Genomic DNA, 25,418 nt, shown 5'->3' on the forward strand with positions numbered 1-25,418 from the left:
GGGGGAAGGGGAGGTGGGGTGGAGGGTGGTAGGCAACGTTTGGCGGTTGAATGGCAGCGATGGGAAGGGGAGCTTGGTGTCAAGATGCTTGTCACTGATTCATTTGCATACCGGAGAGAGCATGACTCAGACAGGGATGAAGACTTGACCGGTGCCCAGACAACAAGTTGACCCTGTATAAAAGCTGAGTGCTGCCAGTGGTGGAAATCTGAAATAAAAAGGAAAAAAAATGTTGTAAAAACTCTGCAAGGACTGGCAACATCAATGAAGTGAAAGAGATGGAGTTAACATTAAACAGAAAAACTGGAGTCCAGTTCTGAAGAACGGTGACCGCACTCAAGATGTTAACTCTGCTTTCTCTCCACTGATGCTGCCAGATCTGCTGGGTTTCTTCAAAACTGTGTTTTCGTGTTTCATATCTCCAGCATGTACAGTTCTTTGTTTTATCATAGAACTTACATTGTGACTGCTGTGATTCTTCAGGGCAATAGATTGACTTAAAAAAGAAACTATAACAATCCAAATACAGAGACATCTCTCCTCCCAATCCATTCAGACAGACATGTGGTAGTTCAACCCATCCAGGCAGTGAGTGGACCTGTCCAGCCAGGTGCACTATCTGAGAGTGGACCAATTCACCTGGGCAGATAGACAATGGTGGGCTAACCTGTCTGAAAGGATGGTGGATGGCTTAACCATCTGGGCTGCCATATAGCAGGCCAACAATTAGGCGTTGGGGCCTCCCCATCTTTTTATTTGTAGGAAAAATTGTGTTGGAAATAAACGAGATACGGGGCCTTATTTTAAAATATTCTCTGGTTCAAAGTAACTTTGCTAAATACTTGCCCCAAATTATTCATTCACCTATTGTTTGGGGACCATTGAAGTCTGTATGGAAAAGGTGTTTCCTCAACACCGGGCGACCGACCGACCGACCGACCGACTTCATATTGAGTTGTAGACTGTATTGCGGCATGACCTTCCCTATGTATATGTGTATTCCACAACAGGATTATGAGGTAATGAAGAAGGGTAGGAATGTTGTTGCCATGTAACTTGAGCTCATGTTTAATGCATCCAAACGTCTGGATTACTTGCCCACTTGTATAATTATGGAGGTAAAAACAATGACTGCAGATGCTGGAAACCAGATTCTGGATCAGTGGTGCTGGAAGAGCACAGCAACTGCTCGTCGGATGCTGCCTGAATTGCTGTGCTCTTCCAGCACCACTGATCCAGAATCCAGTTGTATAATTATGTCATTCCCATCAGCATTTTCCGGATGACTAAAGCTCAAGCTGTGTTTGTTTGTTTGTTTGTTTCTTTCACTGCAGGTGATTGAGGCTGAGCTGCGATCCAGCAAGCATTGGGAGCTGACAGATGAAGGAAAAGAGATTGTGGAGAAAGGCAGTCATGAAGCTCGGGTCTTTGATGCCATTCCACCAAATGGAATTACTCAGAGTGACCTGATGGTGAGGGCGTTGCAGAGGGTTGTTGTCTAATATAAAAAGTCTTGGCCCTGTCTTGAGGGGCTCCCAGTCATGCTGTTTCCATAAACATCATTAATTTTGCATTTCTACAGTCTGCATTTCAAAGGATAAAATGCTACTTTCAACAAACTGACCTTTTTTCATTTTTACTAGAAATTCCCATGTGGAAAAGTGGGATTCAACAAGGCCATGTCCAGTAAGTGGATACGCATAGACAAGAATGCTGAAGGAGGACCTCGGATCTTTAAGGCTGTAGGTAGTCGCAAATTCCCTAGTGTCTGTGTAACTTTACTCTTATTATACATATAGAGCTATCAGATTTATTCGCCCAAGGGTGACAGTCTCCTTTTGAGAAATAGATTCTGTCGTCACGAAGTTGAATTGAATTTATTGTCCCGTGTACCGAGGCACAGTGAAAAGCTTTGTCTTGCGAGCAAAACAGGCAGATCACAGGGTTAAATAGCATAGATAAGTAAATAATAGGTAAACAGTGGCAAAAACAAAAACACAGGTACAAGTGAATGCTAAGTGTTTGTGAGTCCATTCAGTATTCTAACAGCAGTAGGTTAGAAACTGTTTTGAAACTGGCTGCGTCTGTGTTCAGGCTTCTGTACCTTCTCCCCAATGGTAGAGGTTGTAGAAGAACATTGCCAGGGTAGGATGGATCTTTAAGAATGCAGGTGGCCTTCCCTTGACAGTGGGCCTGGTATAAATGGGAGGTTGGCCCTTGTGATTGTCAGGGCGAGTTCACCACTCTCTGTAACCGTCTCTGATCTTGAATGGGACAGTTGCCATACCAGGTAGTGATACATCCAGATGGAATGCTCTCAATGATGCACCTATAAAAGTTGGCAACGGTATTCGCCATCATGCCAAATTTTCTCAGCTGCCTGAGGATGAAGAAACATTGTTGGACCTTTGTAACCAGTGCGTCCACATGAAGAGTCCAAGAAAGCTTGTTGTGGATGACCACTCCCAGGAGCTTGACACTCTCCACTAGTTCCACCTCTGAGCTGTTAATGTGTTGGGGGATATGAGTAACATCCCGCCAAAAGTCAATAATGAGTTCTTTGGTTTTGCTGGCATTGAGAGCTAGGTTGATTTCAGTGCACCATTTTTCCAGGTCTTCCTCCTCCACTCTGTATTCTGTTTCGTCGCCATCTGAGATTTGACCAACTATGGTGGGGTCTTCAGCGAACTTATAAATGGCATTAGTCTGGTATTTGGCGACGCAGTCATGAGTACACAGTGAGTACATTAGGGGACTGAGTACGCACCCCTGTGGGGTTCCAGTGTTGTGTTAGTGAGGATGAAATATTGAGGAGGATAAATGGCCCCCAACACGCACATGCATGCAAATGCACGTTAGGTATAGAAAGTTGAAGGGGCTTCATTGCAGCATACCCACTTTTTTTCCAAACAGTGAAGCTTAGAATGAAAGGAAAAGCACTCCTTCCCCTCGCAATCAAACAGATTTTCATATTTACTTTCAAGGCCATACTTAAACCTGTCCCATTCAAATGTGACTATAACCATCCATCTCCTGACACAACTGCTGTTCCTTTTTAAATTTCTTTTCAAAGGTGTTAATCAGTATCGTGTTAACTACACTTTCTTTTAAATTGAGGAACTGGTGTCGGATGATTTCTTTCAACAGACAAATTTGTGAAATTTGCCATCTCGCAATGCAGAGAATTCAGATGCAAGATTCCTGTTTTCCTGATATCTTAACAGTCACTTGCTTTCTTCTGATAGACTGATTGCATTGAAGATGCTGTCAAAAACAAGTTGCTGCTGGTCCAACAGGGGAAGGACAGCAAACTGGATGATAAGGAGAAGAATGAATTGAAAAAGAGAAAGCTGCTCAGTGAGGTGTAAGTTTTCCAAGCCCTTTGCATCTTGCTGTTTGTTCATGTCTGTGCCGTAGTCGTCTAGGTCTTCCCTCCTGCTTCAGGTGCCAGCATGCTGTTTGGCCACAGGAGGCGTCAGGGCCATGGTGTGAGAAACGCACCTTTTGCTTATCCATTGGTTAGAAAGCTCATTCCTAATGTGGGCGGATGTGTGTCGAACTCCTTCCCCGTTTTCCCCTTCCCCATGATGGCACTGCAAAGTTGAGAGGGAGGGTACAGAAGCTGGAGAAGAATGTGGAGAGGGAGGTATCAGAGTAACTTACCGTGCAGGATATGCTGCCCTGCAAGGCCAGGGGAACAATGAGAAAGTTTGAGCTCCTTGAGATGTAGAAAGATCCTTGATAATTGCAAGCTATTTTCTGTGGATGGCAGTAAGTACTATGTCGCTTTACTAATCGTACAGCCAATGCTTAAAGTCATAAATACAAGAGGAATGTAGGAACGGGGTGGGGGCCATTCAGCCCCTCTAGCCTGTTCCACCATTCACTGAGATCATGGCTGATCTGTGACCTAACTCCATATACCTGCCTTTGGCCCATATCCCTTAATACCTTAATTTTAACATATTTTTCTCTCTCAGATTTAAAAATAACAACTGATTAAGTGTACGCTGCCATTTGTGGAAGAGTGTTACAAACCTGTACCACCCTCCATGTGTAGAAATGCTTCTTATCATCTCTCCTGAACAACTTAGTTTATGGACTATCCCCTAGTTCTAGATTCCCCAACAAGTGGAAATAATTTGTATATCCTGTCTTTTCATGTTAATATCTTGAAAACTTAAACCTACATTGTAATGGCGGAATGCCCATCATAGTAGTTCAACAATACAGAGGTTTCAGCTGTCCATCGGAAAGCAAAGCCAGTTCTGAAATCTAACCACACAAAGCCAAGTGTCTCTAAGCAGCCATCCCCCCTGATCTGAGCTCAACGTGCACATTGTATGACACTCGTCTAGTTCAAAGCTGTATTTTAATGTACTCAAGTGGACTATCAAAACTTCTGGAAGCTTTCTAAAACTTCCTGTGGTGCTGTGACACCTTACAGTCTCTGCCCACACATTCCTTCCCAACATTACTGCTCCTGCTGTGGCAATTGGAGCTGTAAACACATCTGTGCATTTGAACTTTACTTTCCAACTGTCTGTTAAACTAAACTGAGTTCTTAGCTCCTCTAGGACCTCTTCTGATGATAAAGTCAGCAACTTTACTTGGCACCTTTTGTCTGAAGGAGTAATGTTGCTCATTAATTGAGCAGGTGAATATTTATTGGAAGTAATCTTAAAGAATATTTTACTACTTTGTGACTGTTTTCCATTTCAAACCTGTTTGAATTTTGAATGGCTTGCATTCTTTTCAGATTTCTCCTTATCAGCATGGTACTGAGAATTTTGACCTGTTTTAGTTGCCTAATGTCCTTCTTTCTCAATCCCTCACTTCCATTCTGATTACTCCTTTATCATATATGAACACGTTTTCTTATCTTGAATTTGTTCGTTAATGAAGGGCCTCTCTGAGTGTGTTGGTTTTCAGGATGTATACTGAGCGTTATGTGCTATTTTAAACAGTTCTATTCCTTGTGCTGACAGCTATAGGAGCTGATAAATAATGTTACAGTTTTCTTAAGGCTAATCTTCAAGGCCACTCTAAGGTTACTTTGTACCAAACAGAGGGGTGTCACTGCAACTTTTCATAATAAGTAGATCTCCAAGCTGTACCCGTTTTGTTTATTTTATCAGATTTGGGTATTGCCCCCAAGGCAAGTATTGATTGATTGATTGTGCATTTCTAACTGTTATCAAGGACAGTTAAGAATCAACCACGTTGCAGTGGCTCTGGAGTCAGATTTTCTTCCCTAAAGGATATTTGTGGGGTTTATAATATGTTGGACAGGTAAATATTTTAAAACGATCAGTGATAGTTGTCATGATTACCGTCACTAAGAATAGCTTTCATTCCCAGATTGATTCATTGAACTGCAGTCCCACTAGCTGTCATGGCAGAATTTGAACCCTTGTCCCTGGAGCATCAGTGACTTCACCAGTACACTGTTGTCTCCCAACTACTGACCACATTTGGTCCTATGGTCCACAGTGAGAACCTTTACTCAGCTCTGTACAATGGTATATAGCAAGCAGCAGGTCAGAGACCTGCCAAACCCCCTTATCAGGAAATCATGCTGCGATGCCAGACAGATTGGGCTGTTTTCATGGTAACGTTGTAGTGCCAACTTTGGGTTCAAGTCCCACTTCAGCAATAACATAACCTAGGGCTGACACTTGAAGATGCTGTTTGTTGGTTGAGAGTTAAGAAAGTTTCCATCTGATATCTGTGCTTGAGGTAAAAGGTCACAGCATAACTTTGAGGGCAGGGAGTTTCCCAGATGTTCTAACCAATGTCACTGGAAGAGCCATGGATCTGGGCATCAAATTGCTGTTTCAGGGAGCTTAATATACGTAAACTTGTTTGCTGTGATTCTTGCATTCACGACACTTTAAAAGTATTCCATTTAGTTGTAAAGCATTTACACACCTTTAGGATGTCTCTAAGTCCTTTAGTGAAATGCCCAAGGTAATTCATTTGATATTTGGTAGTTTGGTCTTTGCCTGATTTCATTGTGAACCTAAAATGTCACCGGCTTGCGTCTCAATTTAAGTCACTGTGGTCAGAACTTTAAAAGCAAAGTGAGTAATGGGAAGAACCACAAGGAATCAAAGTCGCAGAAATTGACTTTAGCTCTTGTTTTCTACAGGACTGTGAAGACCTACTGGATCACCAAAGGAAACTCATTCAGCACCACAGTGGTTAAACAGGATACTGAACTTACACCAGAGATGATAGCCAAGTAAGATGCGAGAACTAATCAAAATAGGCAGTCAAAGATTTGGCAGTAGTTAATGTGTCTAGTATGTTGTGGCATAAGCAGCAACACAAGATCAGACATGTCCCTCCCATATTGTGGCATGGTAACACCTCAGTCCCATTGCAGCCCAACAGCTAAAGAATAAAAGATGCCAACCAAATACACAACTTGTACTATTGACCAACAGTGGAGCATGAGTTTGAGCTTCAGGTTTTTTTTTTGTCGTTTGTCCAGCTGTTTTCATCTCTTCCCCAAGAATCTGCAGCAGTAACCTCTTAGAATCTGGTCTTTGGAATGCAAGTGGGACTTAGTATGTAGTCAAAGTAACTTTGGTGATTGTGTTGGTGATGTTCATGTGTAAAACGGTGTTGCAATTGAGCCTAGTGCTGTTTGTGTGATTGGTGAGTGAACACACTACTTCAGTGATCAGTAATTGGGAGCAGAATTGGATGATCTTGTTTGTTTCCCCCCCTCCTCGTGTTGATAATATTCCACTTGATGGTGTTGGGAGATCATTCAGCTTCATTAAATGGGCATTGAAATTGTAACTGTCCTGCTTTAAATGGCTCTGTGCCACAACACCTAATACACTTCCAAATAGCAGTCTGAATTTGAAAATTCCTTTTCATGATGCAATTTTAGCAGCTTGCTACTCCACCATAGAAATTTTATTCCTATTCTGACTGAGAAATATTTAATAATCCTTGTACCCATTATAATCTACACCTTAAGTCTCAACTTGCCCCAAATAAGGTTGAGCCTAATTGTCAGGTCAGCTTTTTCTTTTGGTGTTACTGTTGCTGAGAGTAATACTGTAGTGTATAAGATGTGCACTGTGAAATTTTGTTGATAGTGGATCGTGGAAAGAGAAGAAGTTCAAGCCGTACAACTTTGATGCTATGGGTATCGTTCCAGAATGCGGGCACCTGCACCCCTTGATGAAAGTCCGAACGCAGTTCAGACAGATATTCCTGGAAATGGGGTGAGTGGGGTTTATTTTCTTAATTGTCTAAATTTATCCACTTTTAGTCATCTTAGCTGCTAGTGCTCCCAATGTTACTTGTTACAAGAGGACTGCTTATTCAATTGTAATTAAGGAATAAAATATGAAGGAGATTTGTCATGACCAATTTTATAGTGAGTATAGCATGGTACATCGCAATGTGTTGCTCCATTATGTAGTGCTGGCTCTTTGACAAACCTACACAATTTGCCCTGCTCTTTGTATAATTTTATTAGAGTTTCTCTTGGCAGAGTGTAACAATCAGGGGAAAAATGTTAATGATCATTTAGTTGGTTCTGCATTTGGGGAACCAGGGATTCGGTTGACAGGATGGAAGGAGCAAATTTGAAATGGAGTTCAAGGGGGAAAGAATTTTCAGTAATGATGGCTATTCAATGTTGCCTTGATCCAATACTCTATTTTCATTTCACTACTTCCCACACTGGTGCTTCCCTGCCCGTCCCATTATTGAGCTGTCTGGAGCAACTGCTCTCATACCATCAGAATGTTTATTAAAAACTTTTGAATCTTTTCAGTTTCACAGAGATGCCAACCAATAATTTCATTGAGAGCTCATTCTGGAACTTTGATTCCCTCTTTCAACCCCAGCAACACCCAGCCCGAGACCAACATGACACCTTCTTCCTGTCTGGTATGAATTCTAAATCGTGCTTTTGGTGAATTGAATGTGGCAAAGTGGTTGAGTGAATTAAAACACCATCTTTATAAAACTACTGGCCTGACGCAGTACTGAGACAAAGGGGAACAAAAAACAAAAATACTGGAAATACTCAGCAGGCCTGGCCACATAAGTTGGGAGAGAAAGTGTTAACGTTTCAGCTCAGCATACCTCTTTAAATCATAGAGATGTACAGCACAGCAACAGACCCTTCGGTCCAACTCGTCCATGCTGACCAGATATCCCAACCCAATCAAGTCCCACTTGCCAGCATCTGGCCCATATCCCTCCAAACCCATCCTATTTATATACCCATCCAGATGTCTTTTAAATGTTGCAATTGTACCAGCCTCCACTTCCTCCAGCAGCTCATTCCATACACGCACCACCCTCTGCATGAAACAGTTGCCCCTTAGGTCTCTTTTATATCTTTCCCCTCTCGCCCTAATCCTATGCCCTCTAGTTCTGGACTCCGCCACGTCAGGGAAAATACCTTGTCTATCTATCCTATCCATGCCCCTCATGATTTTATAAACCTCTATAAGGTCACCCCTCAGCCACCAACAAGCCATGGAAAACAGCCCCAGCCTATTCAGCCTTTCCCTGTAGTTCAAATCCTCCAACCCTGACAACATCCTTGTAAATCTTTTCTGAACCGTTTCAAGTTTCACAACATCTTTCCGATAGGAAGGAGACCAGAATTGCATGCAATACTCCAAAAGTGGCCTAACCAACGTCCTCTACAGCCGCAACATGACATCCTGACTTCTGTTTTTAATAAAACAGCCTATGCACCTCTTTGCTTTGTGTAGGTGCACACTTCTCTCTGCCCATACCTCAGTGTCCCTGTTCCTCCTAGATCAGATTTCCTAGCTATTCTGTTTATTATGCTTCATATTTACTTCCTGAACAACAGCTGCACTTTAAAAGTAATGTCAATCTGAAATGTTTAGATGTGTACAATATTGTGCTGAGTAAATAGCAGCCTCCTTTTAATTGTTTATTCCAATACTAATATATTTTGCACTCCTGTACACAGAATCCCTTGACTCCAGTGATATAAGGGAGAGGGTGATTGAACTATGCACAGTTTGTGCCACATGACGAAATAACGAAAACTTATATATTTAGAATTTTAAGTATCCCTGCTTTTCCCCTGTCCAACCACACACAGAGCCAGCCACTGCAACCAAATTTCCAATGGATTACCTTGAAAGAGTAAAGAAAGTTCATTCAGAGGGTGGATATGGATCCCTGGGGTAAGTCTGCACTAATTATTTAAGCTAACTTGGGAGATGCAAATTTTATTTGTCTTTGTGCAGTGTTGTTGAGGAACAATGTACAGTAAAGAATTTTCACATTTGTATTTGTTCACGTCATCCAGTATCACTGAAAATAAATACTTGCTGCTATCACATTGCCTTTTGTGGACGTTTGTGATATGCAATTTGGATGCTGTGTTTTCCACTTTACAGTGAACACATTTTTGAAGACCTTTGGCTGTCTCACAGCTTGTGATTGTCTGATAAAGGTGCAGGTCATTTGGCATCTTGTGGAGAAGCACATTTAAATTTCAGGAGCTGCCCTGTGACAGACTGTGGTATTAATTTGTCTCTTCTCTCCATAGATACGGACTGACTGTGTGTTTGGAGTGATTTTATATGCACCTGTTACAAATGATGTGGTTGGGTGTGCTAAGGTGGCAGGGTTGGGAGCAGAGATGAGGACAGAGCCCCCGGAGAGGAGCAGAGCAATGATTGGATGCAGGATGGAGGAGAGAATTGAGCAAATTAGTTTGGGGGAGGAGAAAATTGGGTGTGATGGCATGCATGGGGGTATCGACTGTACTGCTATAGGAGAGTGTGAGGGGAATAGGGTGCACAAGGGCGTGGGTGCATATTTGCATGCCAGGATGGTTTGAGGTTGGTGCACTGGCAAGTGGGGCGGCATAGATGAACAAGGGTTGCGGGGGGGAAATGGTGTCGGGCTGGAGTTTGTTTGTGCACAGTCTTTGGCTTTCTTTGCTGTGAATAGGGCACAGGGTTGGCATTGTGTATACTGCCCTGGATGAGGGAATTTAGAGCACTGGATTATGTGGCCAGGCTATTCTTGCATACATGACTTGTGTTGGGCAGTGCACAAGGAGAGGCATTTTTGTGTAAAAACGATGGACCGTTGGCTTTTCAGACAGAGTAGGTTTGTCACAGTGTGGATTTATCCCCCCTCGGGGATCAAACCTCTGTCTCCAGTTGAGCTGACCTATTTTTTAAACCAGTAAATCATCAGAATTGTCCAGTGAACTAGTTACGCTCACTGCAGTTTAAAGAATTTCTTCGTAGTCCCCTGGGTCAAAGTCCAGGAGGAGTGATTTAATTCGAAGTCAGGATGGTGTGTGACTTGAGTTTGCAGGGACTGGTGTTCCTACGTGCCTGCTCAGTTTGTCTGTCCTTTGTTTGAAAGGTGCTGTCAAGAGTTGAGTTGTAATGTGTCAAGTTGATGCTGCACGCTGCTGCCACCATGCTCAGGTAGTCCTGGGGAAAAACAAAGATTTAATCATTTTAAAACTGTTTCTAATATAAGTTTGAGGATAAGTGTGCTGTGTTTAAAGTTGTGCAAATGTTGCAGTCTTTAGTTCTTTGTGTTTTCAGTAACTATTTATGTATGTATCCAGATACAAATATGACTGGAAGATTGAGGAAGCACAGAAGAATCTCTTGCGAACACACACTACAGCTGTCAGTGCACGAATGCTGTACAAACTTGCCCAAAAGGTAAGGTGACTATTTTCTCCCTCTTTTTTTTTAGGAAGTATCTGCTCAGGTTGTTTCAAGTGCTTCGTACTCTTTCCGTCTAACTCCTGAGCCCCCTGTGTTTGCAGTTTACCATTGTGATCAGGATGGAGAATCCCAGATCCATTTGATTTTCTCCTCCCAGTTTCTGGTGTGCTAAAGTGAGTATGCCTCATGCCTCATGACAAATGTGCCAAGGTCAGGGTGAAAGCTTACATATCTGTAGTTAACTACTTTTTTTTTAAATCCAAGTAGATTACCAGAACAGAACTTCCAAATTTTTATTATGTCAATACTTTTATAGTTGTTCTAAGATCAGCACCTTTGTCTGATCTTGGTATTGCTCATACTCATTCATGCTCCTGTCACATGTAAAATTGTTTTTAAGTTAATTTCTGGAGATGAAAAGGGGACAGCGTGGCTACAAAGTGACATTACTGGTTGAATGCCACTTTTGTACCGTGCCTTGACAGCAATATTGAAATGAGATCATTTTTTAAACTGTACTGTCTGAATGGTGTTGCCGTTACTTGCTATGCACTCCATCTTCTCTTACTTTTCTTTGTCTTTGTATCATTCGGTGGGGAACGTTTATAAGCATTAGTGTGTATAGGTATTGACAGACATTTGATTATTGCTGTGAAGCTAAGTTGGTAAAAGATAATGGCTCCATTAGTGAAATGGTCAGCTGGAAGCATCTACATAATCTCCTGAAGATGGTTAATGTGAAATATGCAAGAGGGCAGATTGCTGAAGCATGCTGTCATCATGCAGCCATTCTTTTTTTTAATCTCCTGCACTATAAAATCTGGTGTGGGACTCCCAGCTTTGCGAGCTCCCGCAGTGCTCCCCTGCCTAAGGGACATCATGTCCTGCCCACAGGGTTGTTTGTGTGTGGTAGAGCTTTATCGGGATGACAGCAGGGCACTATTTAATTCCATCTCTAGCCAGCTGGTGGAATACAAAATCAGACGCATCAATAGTATCCTGCTGTTTATAGAGTGTGCATTCCCAGACAACTTCACAGTCTGATTTTTGTTTTCCACAAGTTGTCAGACTGCACATGTGCAGTGCACACCTTTTTTACTCAAAGAAGCAAGTTATGTTTTGTTCTTATCCCATTTTCTTTAAAACCACAGATAACCTGTCTGTGTTAGTTTCCTAGTCAGCGTGAAATAAGCATTGTGGATTAACCAAATTTGTGAAATGCAGACACAAACAGCATAGCCTCCTAACTACTGCCTGCTATCCCAGCAATATCCCTATTTTGATTGGTCTCACCCAAAATACCAATTTAATCCACATTAAAGGAGTGCTTCGTGATTAAGTCACTTTAAGGGGGTACTATGACCAGAAAAATAGAGTGGAAACCTACAAAGTTTTAAAATAAAATTTTTGGTTTTGAGGAATGGTAGTCTCAGAAGGTCCACAGAGTACTATTGAACACTGTGCTTCTCCCTTCACAGACATGCGCGCACAACCACAGGAGAGAGGCAGGAAGCCCAGTATGGCTACCCCTCGAGGGCCCAACTGCTGATCTTGTCAGGCCCAGCAGCATTTCCTCGTACTATTTTAAATACAAATTTTGAACTGTTAAAGGGCGATGGTGACAAAGGTCAAATCACTAGTGAAACGTGCAAAATTTAAAATTGAAGTTTGGTTGTGGGAATATTTTAAGTAGCCAATTAAAAAGTTATGAAACTAATTTAAACCAAATCAGGAGTATCTGTGTTCCAAATACTTAACAAACCCATGTGCTTGCTTGTCAAGATAAGTATCCAGTTAACAGGTGTCTGAGAGTATAGGGATTCTTCCACATGAAGCAGAGCGGAATGCTGAAGTCAGTGATCCCTGACTTGGATTGCTGGTGTTCCTGGTTCCTGACGTGTGGATTTCTCTCTCTTGTGCTGGGGTAGCAGGTGTTGTGAGTTAACTGCTCATAACCCTCATGTTAATTTGCCAGTTGTGCACTTGGGAGACCTATATGAAGGCAATATTAAATTGTTGGAGGTTAGTCTTTTTTTTTGACGTAGTGGGTGAAGGCGAGGATATGAAACACAAAAGAAAATTGTGTTGTGTGACCTTCATGCTATGCTTGCAATATGTCCAAAGCTGTGTTCTCTCCTTCCCATCCTCCCCCACTCCAACATGATTGCATTTTTTGATAACGGTTTTCATTGTAACTGTGCAGGAAGCGTTTACACCCGTGAAGTATTTCTCTATCGACCGAGTCTTCCGTAACGAGACATTGGACGCCACTCACTTGGCAGAATTTCACCAAATTGAGGGGGTGGTAGCAGATTATGATCTGACGCTGGGCGACCTGATGGGAGTTCTCCAACAGTTCTTCAGTAAACTTGGTGAGACCTTATCTCCATGTGGTTCTTCTCTGTTCCTTCCTGTAACTGACTTTAGTCCAGAAAATAATTGCTCCTGCTGATACACAATCAAGTGTGGCTCTTTGTAAACTTTGAAGGCGTTATGTGTCACTAGAGCCCATTTAAAAAATTTTTTTGTAAGGTTAGCAATCTATTTAATGGAAATGTATGTATTTTTATTCATTTCTTGTTTCTCCACTGCTGTTCCAATACTCAAGACCGTTAATAAAGGGAAGCTTAGGATGGGTAGTTGCACAAATGAGGAAGTTGAATTTTTTTCATCTGGAGGGATTGCTGGATACTTCAACTGACTGTTAATTCAGTGATCTCACTGTACAACTGGATATCATCATTGAGTAACTCTTCTTCCTCACTCATTTTAGCCTACACCTTTTTTTTAAAACCCAAGTGAAGGGTCAGCATTGATCGATTTTTAAAGTACTCATTCTTTGGAGGTTTGGGTGTATTGGGAGGTGATGATGGTGGGAGCTGACAGTAGTTTGAAGGCAAGTGATTTGCTGAACCTTGGGTGCTTTTAATTGATATTTCATGTGTGACTGAAGTCAACGATAGTGAGGAGGAACTTCATGTTTCCTTCTCCAAAGGGCATCAGTGTTGCAACATGGAAGGTGGCGATCTTTTTCTGAAAACTTTTACTTACGATTTAATTTTTTAAACTGAATTTTAGTTCTCAAAATGCAAAGGTGGGATTCGAATTCTTTGTTCTTTGGGTTAATGACCCTGGCCTTTCAAATGTTTGTCCAGTATTACAAGTACCTTACAATCAGATCCTACCTTCTATTTTTTATCTTCCTATTGAAAATTCAGCTTTAATAATAACAAAGTATGCATTATGTTTTATTCAAAATGCTTCCATTTTAAAGGTTGAGTTTTTTTTTGTGGTCTTTCTCCTGTTGACAGGTATAACCAAACTGCGTTATAAGCCAGCCTTCAACCCCTACACAGAGCCTAGTATGGAGATCTTCAGCTATCATGAAGGTAAGTGTTAAGGTTTAGGTCTAGAAGATCATGAGCGGTTCAAAGTTCATGTAGTAGTACACTCCTCTTTAATAGCCTTCAGTCCCAATGTTGGTGTTGTTGCTTTCAGCTTCTTTGTCAATACTATATAGGTATATGGATCAGAAGCAGGAATCGATTCAAACCTGCCCTGCCTGCTCTGTTAATCTGATTGTGGCCTGAATACCACTTTCCCGGCTACCCTCCAATAATTGTTGATTCGCTAAACATCTATGCTTCTGTCTTTAAAAGTATTCAATGACCTTGCCTTCTCCATTCTGGAGAAGAGAATTCCACATTCCCAAGACTTTTTAAAAATAAAATAGTTCTCATCTATCTTAAATGGGAGACTATTTTTAAATGTGCCTCCCTGTCCCACAAGGGGAAGCAGCCATCCTGTCCAGGTCCTCCAGGTTCTTCTTCAATTAAATTACTTCTAAACCCAAATTAATGAAATCCTGAACTGTGTCATACTTTTCCTCATAAGATACCTCCCCTCGCCCTAACCCCAGGGAGTTCTTTGAACTGCTTCTAATACATTTCCATCCTTCCTTAAATAAGGAGGCCAAAACCCTCTGCAATACTCTCGATATGGTCTCCAAAACAGTATAGAACTGTATCAAAACATCCCTACTGGTATTTTATCATTATTCTCTTTTTGTAACTGTACACAACAGAACTCCTATTAATAGTGAATGAATTCGCAAGACTTAACCAGTTTTTGATAATGGAAACATAGGTGGATTCTGGGAGAGTTGTCCACTTATTTACTTACATTTGGCACAACAGGCAGGCAGGTGTGGCCCCATTTAACATTTGAACTTAGCACCTCCATCACTGAAGCAGTCCCTCAGCGCTGCCCTGGTGGTAGATTACATGCCCAATTCTGTGATTAGGCTTGAACTTGCAGCCTCTTGACTCAAAGTGACTGCATTACCAGTGGCAACAAGCTGATGTTCAGAAGCACTATTGCACTGAAAGGTTAATGGTTTCACTGTCCTTTTGAATTTTGTCGGCTTTTTTAATCCACGTGTTAGTTCAATCAAAGGTCCATGTATATAATGAGGACAAAATACTGCAGATCTGAAAGATAAACACAGTCCTGGAGATGTTCAACAAATCTGGCATCATCTAGACAGTAAAAAAACAGTTAATATTTCAAGTCCCATTTCATTGGACACATTGTTCTCTTTGTCTCCCTCGCCCTTGACCCACACAAATGCTCCCAGACCTGTTTTTCTCAAGCAATTTGTTTCCATTTGGCTCTTGCTGACATCCAGATTCATGAGCATATACGTTAGCAGCAATATCTCTCATTAAATATATTTAAACAGTGTCTTGTACCTAATGATAAAATGTTGGAATATATGTGATAAGAATGTGTTAAAGCATAATTTTCAATTTTTAAAAGTCTGCTCGAATACGCATGTGTGCAGATGCAATTTGGCAGTGGGCATGGAGAGTCAGCGCACATCATGATGTTGGTGTCAGCAAACTTACTGGTTTTGTTTTTAATCCATTACATTCACTCCTTCATGGTCGCCTTCAGTTTCCTGTCCTCTGCTGAATACAGGTGCTGTAGCTTTCCTTTTGATGCTACAATACTTGCAAAAACATTCCAAACCACATTCCAAATCCTCTAACTGATGTGCAGGATGGTTTAGGAGGCATCCCTCCTTCTATTTTGTCCTGATTGAATTCTTCTCAACTCCAGGCACTCCCTCAAATTGTTCACTTGCACGGGGTCTCGTGCTCATTTAGAGAAATGTTCTGTTTTCTCCAGGATTGAAGAAGTGGGTGGAAGTCGGAAACTCTGGGGTTTTCCGTCCTGAAATGCTGCTTCCGATGGGTCTACCAGAAAACGTGACGGTGATAGCTTGGGGCCTCTCACTCGAGCGGTAGGTAATAGCCCGGCCTGGCACAATTGAAAGAAGGTTGAAGGCCATACTGAGAATATTTGTGGCCTTCTGTCCACCTCCCCGAACCCGCATACTGCCTCTACAAACTTATCTAAATTGGTGGGGTGGGAGGGATTGCAGAATTTGCAGTTCTGAAGCGCCTGTCATGATCTCTCATGTTCAAAAGCACTGTTATCCATGTTGAAATGTAGGAATTAGAAGTAATGAGAAACTGGAGCTAGGAAAGTTGGTGAAACAGCTTTTAAACAACTGATGGGATTTAGCAGTTTTATTTTAATACTGAACAAGACTGACTCAAATTAACACTTGTAATCAAGCTGTTGAAGTCAAGCAAGTTATTTTTTACTCACGCACTTTCATACCCATGAGTGCTGTTAGCTGTAACTTCTGATGGTCCAGCTGTTTAAAGCAGTAAAATAACTGGATAAGAGTCAGAGTCATACAGCACAGAAATAAACACTTCAGTCCAACTCATTTGCACTCACCAGACATCCCAAACTGACCTAGTCCCATTTGCCAACATTTGGCCCATTTCCCTCCCAGTCTTTCCTATTCATATAACCATCCAGATGCCTTTTAAATCTTGTAATTGTACCAGCCTCCACCACTTCCTCCGGCAGCTCATTCCATACACGCACTACCCTCTGCTTGAAAAAGTTACCCCTCAGGTCTTTATAAAATCTTTCCCCTCTCTCCTTAAACGTATGCCCTCACACCTTAGGAGTTTTGGACTCTAATCACTCTATTCGTGCTTCTCAGAGTCATACAGCATGGAAATACAAACAGTCCCAGCTGATCATAATCCAAAACTAAACTAGTCCCACCTGCCTGCGTCTGACCCATATCCCTCCAGACATTGCTTATTCATGTACTTATCCAAATGTCTTTTAAACATTAGAACTGTACTCTACAGACAGCTCCTGTTCCTAGTTTATGGTCAAAACTGGGGGTGTAGAATTTGTCTGTATACACACCGGGAAAGAGAGTGGAAATCAGACAGGTTCCTGATGATCGGTGTGACACACATACATACAAGTCTGGCTTTGATCCCCAAACATGCCTCAGTTTGTGTCCAGTTACAGCAAGATCTGAATAACATCCAGGCTTTGTCTGACAAGAAACAAATAACATTTTTGCCGCAGGTGCCAGAAAATGACCATCCCCAACAAGATTGAAACTATCACTCTTTGACAATTGATACCATTGTCATTACGGAATCGTCCACATCAATATCTTGGGGGTTATTATTGACTAAATTGAACTGGACTGCCATATAAATACTGTGGCTTCGAGAAGGTCAGAGGCTAAGAATCCTGCAGCGATTATATCCCCTCCTGACTCCCAAAGGCCTGTCCATCATCTATAAGGCCCAATGTAAAAGAATACTCTCCATTTGCCTGGATGAGTGCAAGTTCACCAGCACTCAAGATGCTTGACACTGTCTGGGACAAAGCTGCCTGCTTGATTAACACCACATCTGCAAATATTAATAGAATTTATCACCACACAATAGCGATGTGTCTCATCGACAAATCATACAATCCCTACAGTATGGAAGCAGGCTATTTGATCTATGGAGTCCGCACTGACTTCCCTACTCCATTCTTGTAACCCTGCATTTCCCATGGCCGTTCCACCTAGCCTGCATGACCCTGGACACCACAGGGCAATTTAGAATGGCTAATCCCCCTAACCTGCACATCAAATGTGCTGCAACAACTTGCCAAAGTACCTTAGAGACTTTCAAACTGTGACCATTAACATCAGGAAGGAAAAGGGCAGCAGCTGCACTGAAGTACTGCCATCTGGAATTTCCCTTCCAAGTCACTCACCATCCTGACTTGGAAATATATTACTGTTTCTTCAGTATCAAATCCAGGAAGTTGCTTTCTGGTAGCACTGTGGGTGCACCTACAAATGGCTGCAGTTCAAGAATACTAGTCATTAATCACGGGAGGGCAATAATTGCTGGCCTAGTCACCAATGTCACATCTCATAAATGAAAATTAAAAAAAAAAACACTGACCAGCATCCTGCTTGATGCTCACACTGGATACCTGAGATGGAGAAGTGTTTAGATTAGATCCCTTTCAGTATGGAAACAGGTCCTTCGGCCCAACAAGTTCACATGACCGTCCGAAGAGTAACCCACCCAGACCATTCCCCTACCCTATATTTACCCCTGACTAACATGGCCAATTCACCTAACCTGCACATCTTTGGATTGTGGGAGGAACCTGGAGCACCCGGAGGAAACCCATGCAGACACAAGGAGAATGTGCAAACTGCACACAGACAGTCACCCAAGATGAGATTCGAGCCTGGGTCCATGGCACCGTAAGGCAGCAGTGCCAACCATGGGCCACCGTGCCAGTCTCTTGCCCCAGGTTAATATCCAGATTGCCCCATGCAAATGAATGTGGTATTTTTCTTACTCCTGAATTGACGGCAAATGATGAGATTTTCAAATCATATGAACCTAACACTTTCTGCAAAACGTGAGCAGATGTAACTTGCAGCCCTTGGTCAGTTAATCTCTCATTTCCAGTTTTGAACTTAGTTATTTATTTGGTCTTAGCCTTGAGAATGGCATTCATTAACAGAAGAGTGATTCATCCATCCACCAAAATTAGTGGATGAGGTTTCCAGCAACTAATCATGTACATTGTCTGTCTTGTAAATCTGCAGTTCATCACTAATCCTCTTTGAATTCTAGCTGAAAATGTGTTGCTGGAAAAGCGCAGCAGGTCAGGCAGCATCCAAGGAGCAGGAGAATCGACGTTTCGGGCATGAGCCCTTCTTCAGGAGGTCTCATTCGTGAAGAAGGGCTCATGCCCGAAACGTCGATTCTCCTGCTCCTTGGATGCTGCCTGACTACCTGCGCTTTTCCAGCAACACATTTTCAGCTCTGATCTCCAGCATCTGCAGTCCTCACTTTCTCCTCTTTGAATTCAACCGTACTACAGGGATTAAAAGCTATTTATCATCTAATTCCTAGCGATTCATTGCAGCTTTCAGAGCGCAAAGCATTAATTAAGAATCAGTCCCTAAACATGTAATTTTGTTTTTTTGCAATTTCACTTATGTCAAACCTTCTGGTCACAACCACACTGTTCAGATTTCTTGTGAAGGTGCATTAAATTTGCAGGTTAGATAATTGATACTCGGGTATGTTCTAAACAGTCTTCACCTGTACTGTGATCAAATTGCATTTCTCGTACTTAAGATATTTGGTTAATAGATCTTTCACTAAAAACCAACAGAGCACAACACAAAGGTATTTCCTGTGGGAATGGGTGTGGAGACATCTAGTGGCAGATCTGTTCAGTGCATAGATCTGTATTTAGACATGTCTTTCATGATCCTTTGTCCAAAGTGAATTTTTCAATCCAATGAAGTATAACTGAAGTCTCTTGGTAAGACAGAACTTCTCTCCTTAGCAATAGTCATGTAGCTGCAGCGTTTCATCTTGCATTCATCAGAACAATTACAAGAATACCAATATTCCAGCTGTTTGAGAGGGATTTTAAAGAGTTGCCTGAGTCCTGTGTTTCAGTAGCACAAATTGATTTTTATTTGGAGAGGTCCCCAGGACCCTTTACCTTTCTCAATAAAGTCTGGGATATTTATACATTTTGTGTTACAGTGATTACATGCAATGTTGACATCGCACTTGCGACCTCTCCTCTGCCTATTATGCCCCTCCCCAGACATTTGCCAACTGCATGATACCGAGTGGATGCTGTTTCTTACCTGTGATGATTTATCGTTCCGAGGTCATCATGACTAATGTTTTGCAATTTCCACCCCTATGATACTATATATTTTCCATAATGTGGAGGTGCCCATGTTGGACTGGGGTGTACAAAGTTAAAAATCACACAACACCAGGTTATAGTCCAACAGGTTTAATTGGAACCCCTAGCTTTCATCAGGTGCTTTTGGAGTATACTACACAACCACCCGATGAAGGAGCAATGCTCTGAAAGCTAGTGCTTCCAAATAAACCTGTTGGACTATAACCTTGGTGTTGTGATTTTTAAAATTGTTTTCGAATGTTCTTTCAAAAGGATATCTGTTTACACCCTTTGTTATATATCAATAGGTACTCTTTGTACCATTCATCCTTCAATGGGGGCTTCTCTCTACTATCTACAGCCATTTGTCCAAATGAATTCAGCTAAATTCCTTAACATTAATTTGTTAGTTGCACTTATTAAAAATGTAGCTATACTGAAATTATATGTAATGGCAATTGCTTATAAAGCCTTTGATTATGGGATCTTTGATTATGTAAATGGGATCTGACTTTCCAATTTATACTTTACTAAGTAACAAGTTTTTGTCATCATCACTAAGATTTCTGTGAGGCACTTCATTATCTTATCTGGTGGCCGTGATTCTGACTGTGGAAACTGTTGCCTCAATTAACAATTGTCTTCAGCCATTGGCAACTCCAACACCCACCATCACAACAGTTTATTTCTTTTTTGTGTGTGTGCGCGCGCAGGTGTGAGACACAGTGAAAGACACAAAGTGCACCAATCTTTATTCAATTTCCACCACCAGGAAGATAGGAAAACACCTGGGTGGCCAGTGACAAACACTGCCCTTCACATCAAAGGGCCACAACAGTTTATATGATAGGATAAAAGGGTATTGATTGGTTAGTAAATAGACACTGGTTGTGGTGTTGCCATGGAGATAGTGATGGAAACTTGTCTCATGTTGCATAAATTGTTGTGATGGTTTGAAATTTGGCATTCTCACATATAGTCCCAATGCGTGAAACACAAGAAGCATCAGCAATGCACCTCTTTTCAACCAAACGTTTTGTTGGCTTTCTTATGCTCTAGGAAACACAACAACCAATTTGCACACAGCCAGCTCCCACTGGCAGCAATATGACGAGGATCAGATAATCTGTTTAGTGGTGTTGGTTGAGGGCTTAATATTGGCTGTATTTCAAGTTGGGCCCTTTGTGTATTCACCCAAAAGGACAGACCTGGTGGATTGACCATTTGAAAGGCAATAGCTCCAATATTCCTACATTGAAAGAGTCCGTATAGATCATTAGCTCAGCTGTTAAGTCACTGATTATCCAACTGGGGCATCCAGATGCCAACCCTTTGAACCAAGGATAACCAGATTAAGAAGAAAAATGTGAGCGGAAGGGTGAGCTTATTGTAACATCTCAGTTGTGGGGATGGGTTGGAGTAGTAGTAAGATGCTATCAAGTGCCTTCATGTCAATAAGGGAAACTTAATGAATAGAAAGTCTGCGTGTGTCCCAATCAGGTTCTGTGCAATCCCACCTTTGTTCATAGGTTAGCTGCTTGATGGTGTACAATGTACTAAATTGGGGGATTGTTTTGCTCCAAAAATGAAAGTAACTACAGGCACAAGCAGATGAATCTTGGCGATGGTTCCACAACCACTGGAATTTAATACAGTAATATAACTTAATTTTAGGGCAAAATGTTTTCTACTGGGACAGTGACTTCCAGCCAAGGACCAATGCAAGGCATCTTGAGTAACAGTCCTGGGACTTTTATTTTATGGGTCCCTTGCACCACTCTTATTCCCTTTCTTCAGTAAGATGCTTTTACTGTCTATAGGACTTTGACTAATTACCAATTCTTATATTGAGCTGGCGCCAAGAGTATGGAATGTTAGAAACTGACTATGGGTGAGAAGGAGCTTGGGGATTACTTGTCTTAACTTACAGCGGTCACTGGGCACACAATCTAAATATAAAGAATGTCCTCTGCACAACTTCATACACGTTGTCAGATCCTCTTCTGTTCAGTTTATAAATAGCGCTAACATATTCACCTGATAGTGTTTTCTGCTGGGCAAGAAACCGCAGTTTTGTCCTGTAATCTTATAGATGCTGACATCTTCAGATGTGGGCCAGAATCAGTTATTCTCCATTGCCTGATCAGGAGGTTTTATTGGACAGTGAATTTAAAGCAATTTGTCCTTAAATCCTCCTTTTATAGTTGCCGGCGTGAACTGAACTTTCTCCCTCCTTCCACTGAAAGCACAATCTGCAAAGTTGCAAGCACGGTATTCTAAAATCAAATTCTATTTTGTCCATTGTGTTTTATCCCAGCTCTTCTGGTGTTCTTGTTCCTCATAATATCACCTGGCTGGTTAGGAAGGTTCGTAAGGTTTTCTTCAACCCCAATCCTTAATATCACTTTGAATGTTTCCAGTTTTGATTCTTCCTGATCCCATGGCACTGTATGTTTAATCAAAACAAGTATGACCAGCACTTACTTGGATGGAACTGGTAAGCTGCTAAGTGCCATTCCTGGTCTGAGTTAATTAATTTCTGCACCTGTAGAGGTAATTGGCAAAAGAGCTGGAAAGATGAAAATGTATTTGTAGGTTAGTTGTTTTGTGTTGCCTGATTGAAGCAGTAACTTTTCAAAAGATCATTGGATGTTGTGTGTATTTAGGTAGTGAAAACAATCCAAAGATGTGCAGGTTAGGTGAATTGACCATGCTGAATTGCCCATAGTGTTCAGGGATGTGTAGCATTAATCAGGGGAAATGTAAAGCAATAGGATAGGGGAATGGGTCTGGTTGGGATACTCTTCGGAGGGTCGGTGTGGACTTGTTGGGCTGAAGGGCCTGTTGCCACACTGGGGATTCTATAACTGAAGAGGTATTTCAAAGTGCTAGTGCACAGGTGATTGGCTGAAAGACCTCCTAAATAGGAGGAGCAGGTTAAAACCATACTAGTGCTTGCTATACCTTTTCATAATGATAGCTGACCTTCTTTAATTCTACTTTCTTCCTCATATATTTTGATTCTCTGAGAGACTACAAATGTCTGTCCCACCTTTATCTATACATAACAGTGGAGCATCCACAACTCTCCTGTGTAGAAATATTTCCACATTTCCTGGATTCTAATATTCTACATGTACCTAGTGACCTTCTTGCACAATACAACACATCCACAATTGCATTCACTCATAGTAAACTGATACAAATTTTCTTTATCAACACCATGCTTTCCTATCTCAGAACATTTAGTTTGTATAAACGCCATTACAACACTGGGTAAAACCTCCTGCTTAATTTAAACCCAGCAACACGAAAAGATTTATCTCATGCAGTAATCTGTAAAGAAAAAATTGAGTGGCAAAGAATTATTTAAGGTAAAAAAAACTTTTTCTTAAAGTACAACAGAATAATTAACTAACCACTATTTACAATTTCTTTCTCTAACCTATCTTTTACCTTCCCTTCTATAATACTCGTCTGATAAAACTCCCAATTAAGATTTACAAAACAATACTTCTTATTTCAAAACCAGGCAGCTGTAAGTTCTTGTCTTTGGATATTCATGTGTCTTCTTTTCTCCTTGTTAGTAATTTCTGTGTCACGAAGTTACTGATTGAAAAGATACATTTGAGAGAGGTTTTTTCAAGCGTTCTGGTACATGTTAGGCTTGGCAGTTCTCCTCTCTACTGTTCAATATCCCCCCCCCCCGGTCTTATATCCCAGCGCACCAGATTGTGTCATTGGCTTTTAAGATTGCCAACATACTCAATTCAAACTTGATCGGTATTTTTATCGGGGTATAATTTAAACTGATTGGCCGAATTCAAATTTGTTTTTGTCTCCAGGCAACAAATATTGAGTTGTTCAACCTAGTGTTACATATATTGTTGCCTCATTGAGAACACTTTATGTTGTGTCCAGTTGTTCTGCTGCCTTTAGCTCTCTTAAGGGTATACCCACATCTTCATAACAACACGACAAGTATATTCTTTTGTTTGATACCTTGTAATGCAAGCCGTTTGTTGAATGGCCATTGATCTGTAGTTGACATTGAGGCTACTGTAGTCAAGGCACTTGGTATGTTTGCCTTTATTGGTCAGTGCATTGAGTATACAAGTTGGGACATTGTGTTGTGGTTGTACAGGACATTGGTTAGGCCACTTTTGGAATACTGTGTGCAGTTCTGGCCTCCCTGCTGCAGGGAAGCTGTTGAACTTGAAAGGATTCAGAAAAGATTTACAAGGATGTTGCTGAAGTCTGAGGGTGTGAGCTTATAGCGAGAGGCTGAATAAGCTGGGACTATTTTCCCTGAACTGTTGGAGGCTGTGGAGTGACCTTTACAGAGGTTTATAAAATCATGAGGGGAATGGTGAACAGTCAAGATATTTTCCGCAGAGTAGGGGAGTCCAAAACTAGAGAGCATAAGTTTATGGTGAGAGGGTAAAGATTTAAAAAGGACCAAAGGAAACTTTTTCACGCAAAAGGTGTTGCATGTATGGAATGAGCTGCCAGAGGAAGTGGTGGAGGCTGGTACAATTACAACATTTTAAAAGGCATCTAGATGAGTATATGAATGGGAAGGGTTTGGAGGGATATGGGCCAGTTGCTAACAAATGGTACTTGATATTAGGTTAGGATATCTGGTTGGCATGGGCGAGTTGGACTGAAAGGTCTGTTTCAGTGCTGTATCTTGGGTTGTGTTTCAGTGCCTTTCCTTCCTGATACCTCTTGCCTTCACCTCGGTCTCAATCCGACACAGAAATGGAATAGAATATCAAAATCAGATCTTAAGTTTTGCTATTTTTTTTATGATTGCTTTCTAGGCCAACCATGATCAAGTATGGCATCAACAACATCCGTGAGCTGGTGGGACACAAGGTGAACCTGCAGATGGTGTACGATAGCCCAGTTTGCCGCCTGGATCCCTAGCATTTAGTGCAAACGGACTCTTTCTGAAGTGTGTGCTCTGCACGTCTTTAGCCTGAGGAAAGGTTTCACTATATATTTAAGATTGGGGAGAGGCAGAATAAAGTTTTGGGCTTTCTAGCCCTGGGAAATGGTTTACTATCACTTGCCATTTCATTGTCTTGTTCATGTTCCACTTATTTTTGAGTTGGCCCTTTTGAGGTGTAGCATGGACATGACACGAACTTGTGGTTGTTGTGGAAATGAGAGACATCACATTGAAATAGAAGTGGAAACTGGAATTGAACTGCAAGTAAAAGTTAAATTATTACTGTTTGGACTGTTACCAAAATTGTTCTTATTGTAGGTATATTGGAACCCTATCTACTTACCACTAGACAGAGCAGAATATGAAATCCTGAAACCAGCAAAAAGAAGCAGTGGTTTTAGTCATTGTGCAATCCTCCTTTTATAATTACCTGTAATTGTGGTCCTGGCCCCTTTTTTCCTTTCTTCATTCTGAAAGGCAGTCACTGTGGCACATACCTCATTGTCACATGCTTTAATTGTCTTGATTCCTGGGCAGTATGTTTATAACAGCCACCTTGTATCACAAATTCAAATGGGAACTGTAATCTAAAGCAATAAATGGAGCAAAACTAAACTCTA

The 25,418-nt window shown here is 41.4% G+C and overlaps 1 protein-coding gene and 1 long non-coding RNA gene across 2 annotated transcripts in view; one reads left to right on the forward strand and one right to left on the reverse strand.

Moving 5' to 3' along the window:
* Window positions 1–25,418, forward strand: part of farsa (phenylalanyl-tRNA synthetase subunit alpha) — a 28,024-nt gene extending 2,606 nt beyond the window's left edge. The window contains exons 2-13 of the mRNA XM_043694886.1: window positions 1,335–1,472; window positions 1,644–1,742; window positions 3,246–3,364; window positions 6,152–6,244; window positions 7,116–7,244; window positions 7,802–7,917; window positions 9,119–9,203; window positions 10,616–10,715; window positions 12,925–13,093; window positions 14,033–14,110; window positions 15,912–16,026; window positions 24,668–25,418. Coding sequence (XP_043550821.1) covers window positions 1,335–1,472; window positions 1,644–1,742; window positions 3,246–3,364; window positions 6,152–6,244; window positions 7,116–7,244; window positions 7,802–7,917; window positions 9,119–9,203; window positions 10,616–10,715; window positions 12,925–13,093; window positions 14,033–14,110; window positions 15,912–16,026; window positions 24,668–24,773 — 1,347 coding nt within the window. The 3' untranslated portion in view covers window positions 24,774–25,418. The remainder of the gene's footprint in view (window positions 1–1,334; window positions 1,473–1,643; window positions 1,743–3,245; window positions 3,365–6,151; window positions 6,245–7,115; window positions 7,245–7,801; window positions 7,918–9,118; window positions 9,204–10,615; window positions 10,716–12,924; window positions 13,094–14,032; window positions 14,111–15,911; window positions 16,027–24,667) is intronic.
* Window positions 10,942–23,994, reverse strand: LOC122552232. Its single transcript, XR_006312328.1, has 4 exons — window positions 23,714–23,994; window positions 20,655–20,658; window positions 18,712–18,716; window positions 10,942–10,953 (listed from the first exon to the last, which is right to left on the reverse strand). It is a non-coding gene; the product is annotated as an uncharacterized LOC122552232 (long non-coding RNA).

The sequence above is a fragment of the Chiloscyllium plagiosum genome, chromosome 8 (assembly GCF_004010195.1).
Source record: "Chiloscyllium plagiosum isolate BGI_BamShark_2017 chromosome 8, ASM401019v2, whole genome shotgun sequence".
NCBI lineage: Eukaryota > Metazoa > Chordata > Chondrichthyes > Orectolobiformes > Hemiscylliidae > Chiloscyllium > Chiloscyllium plagiosum.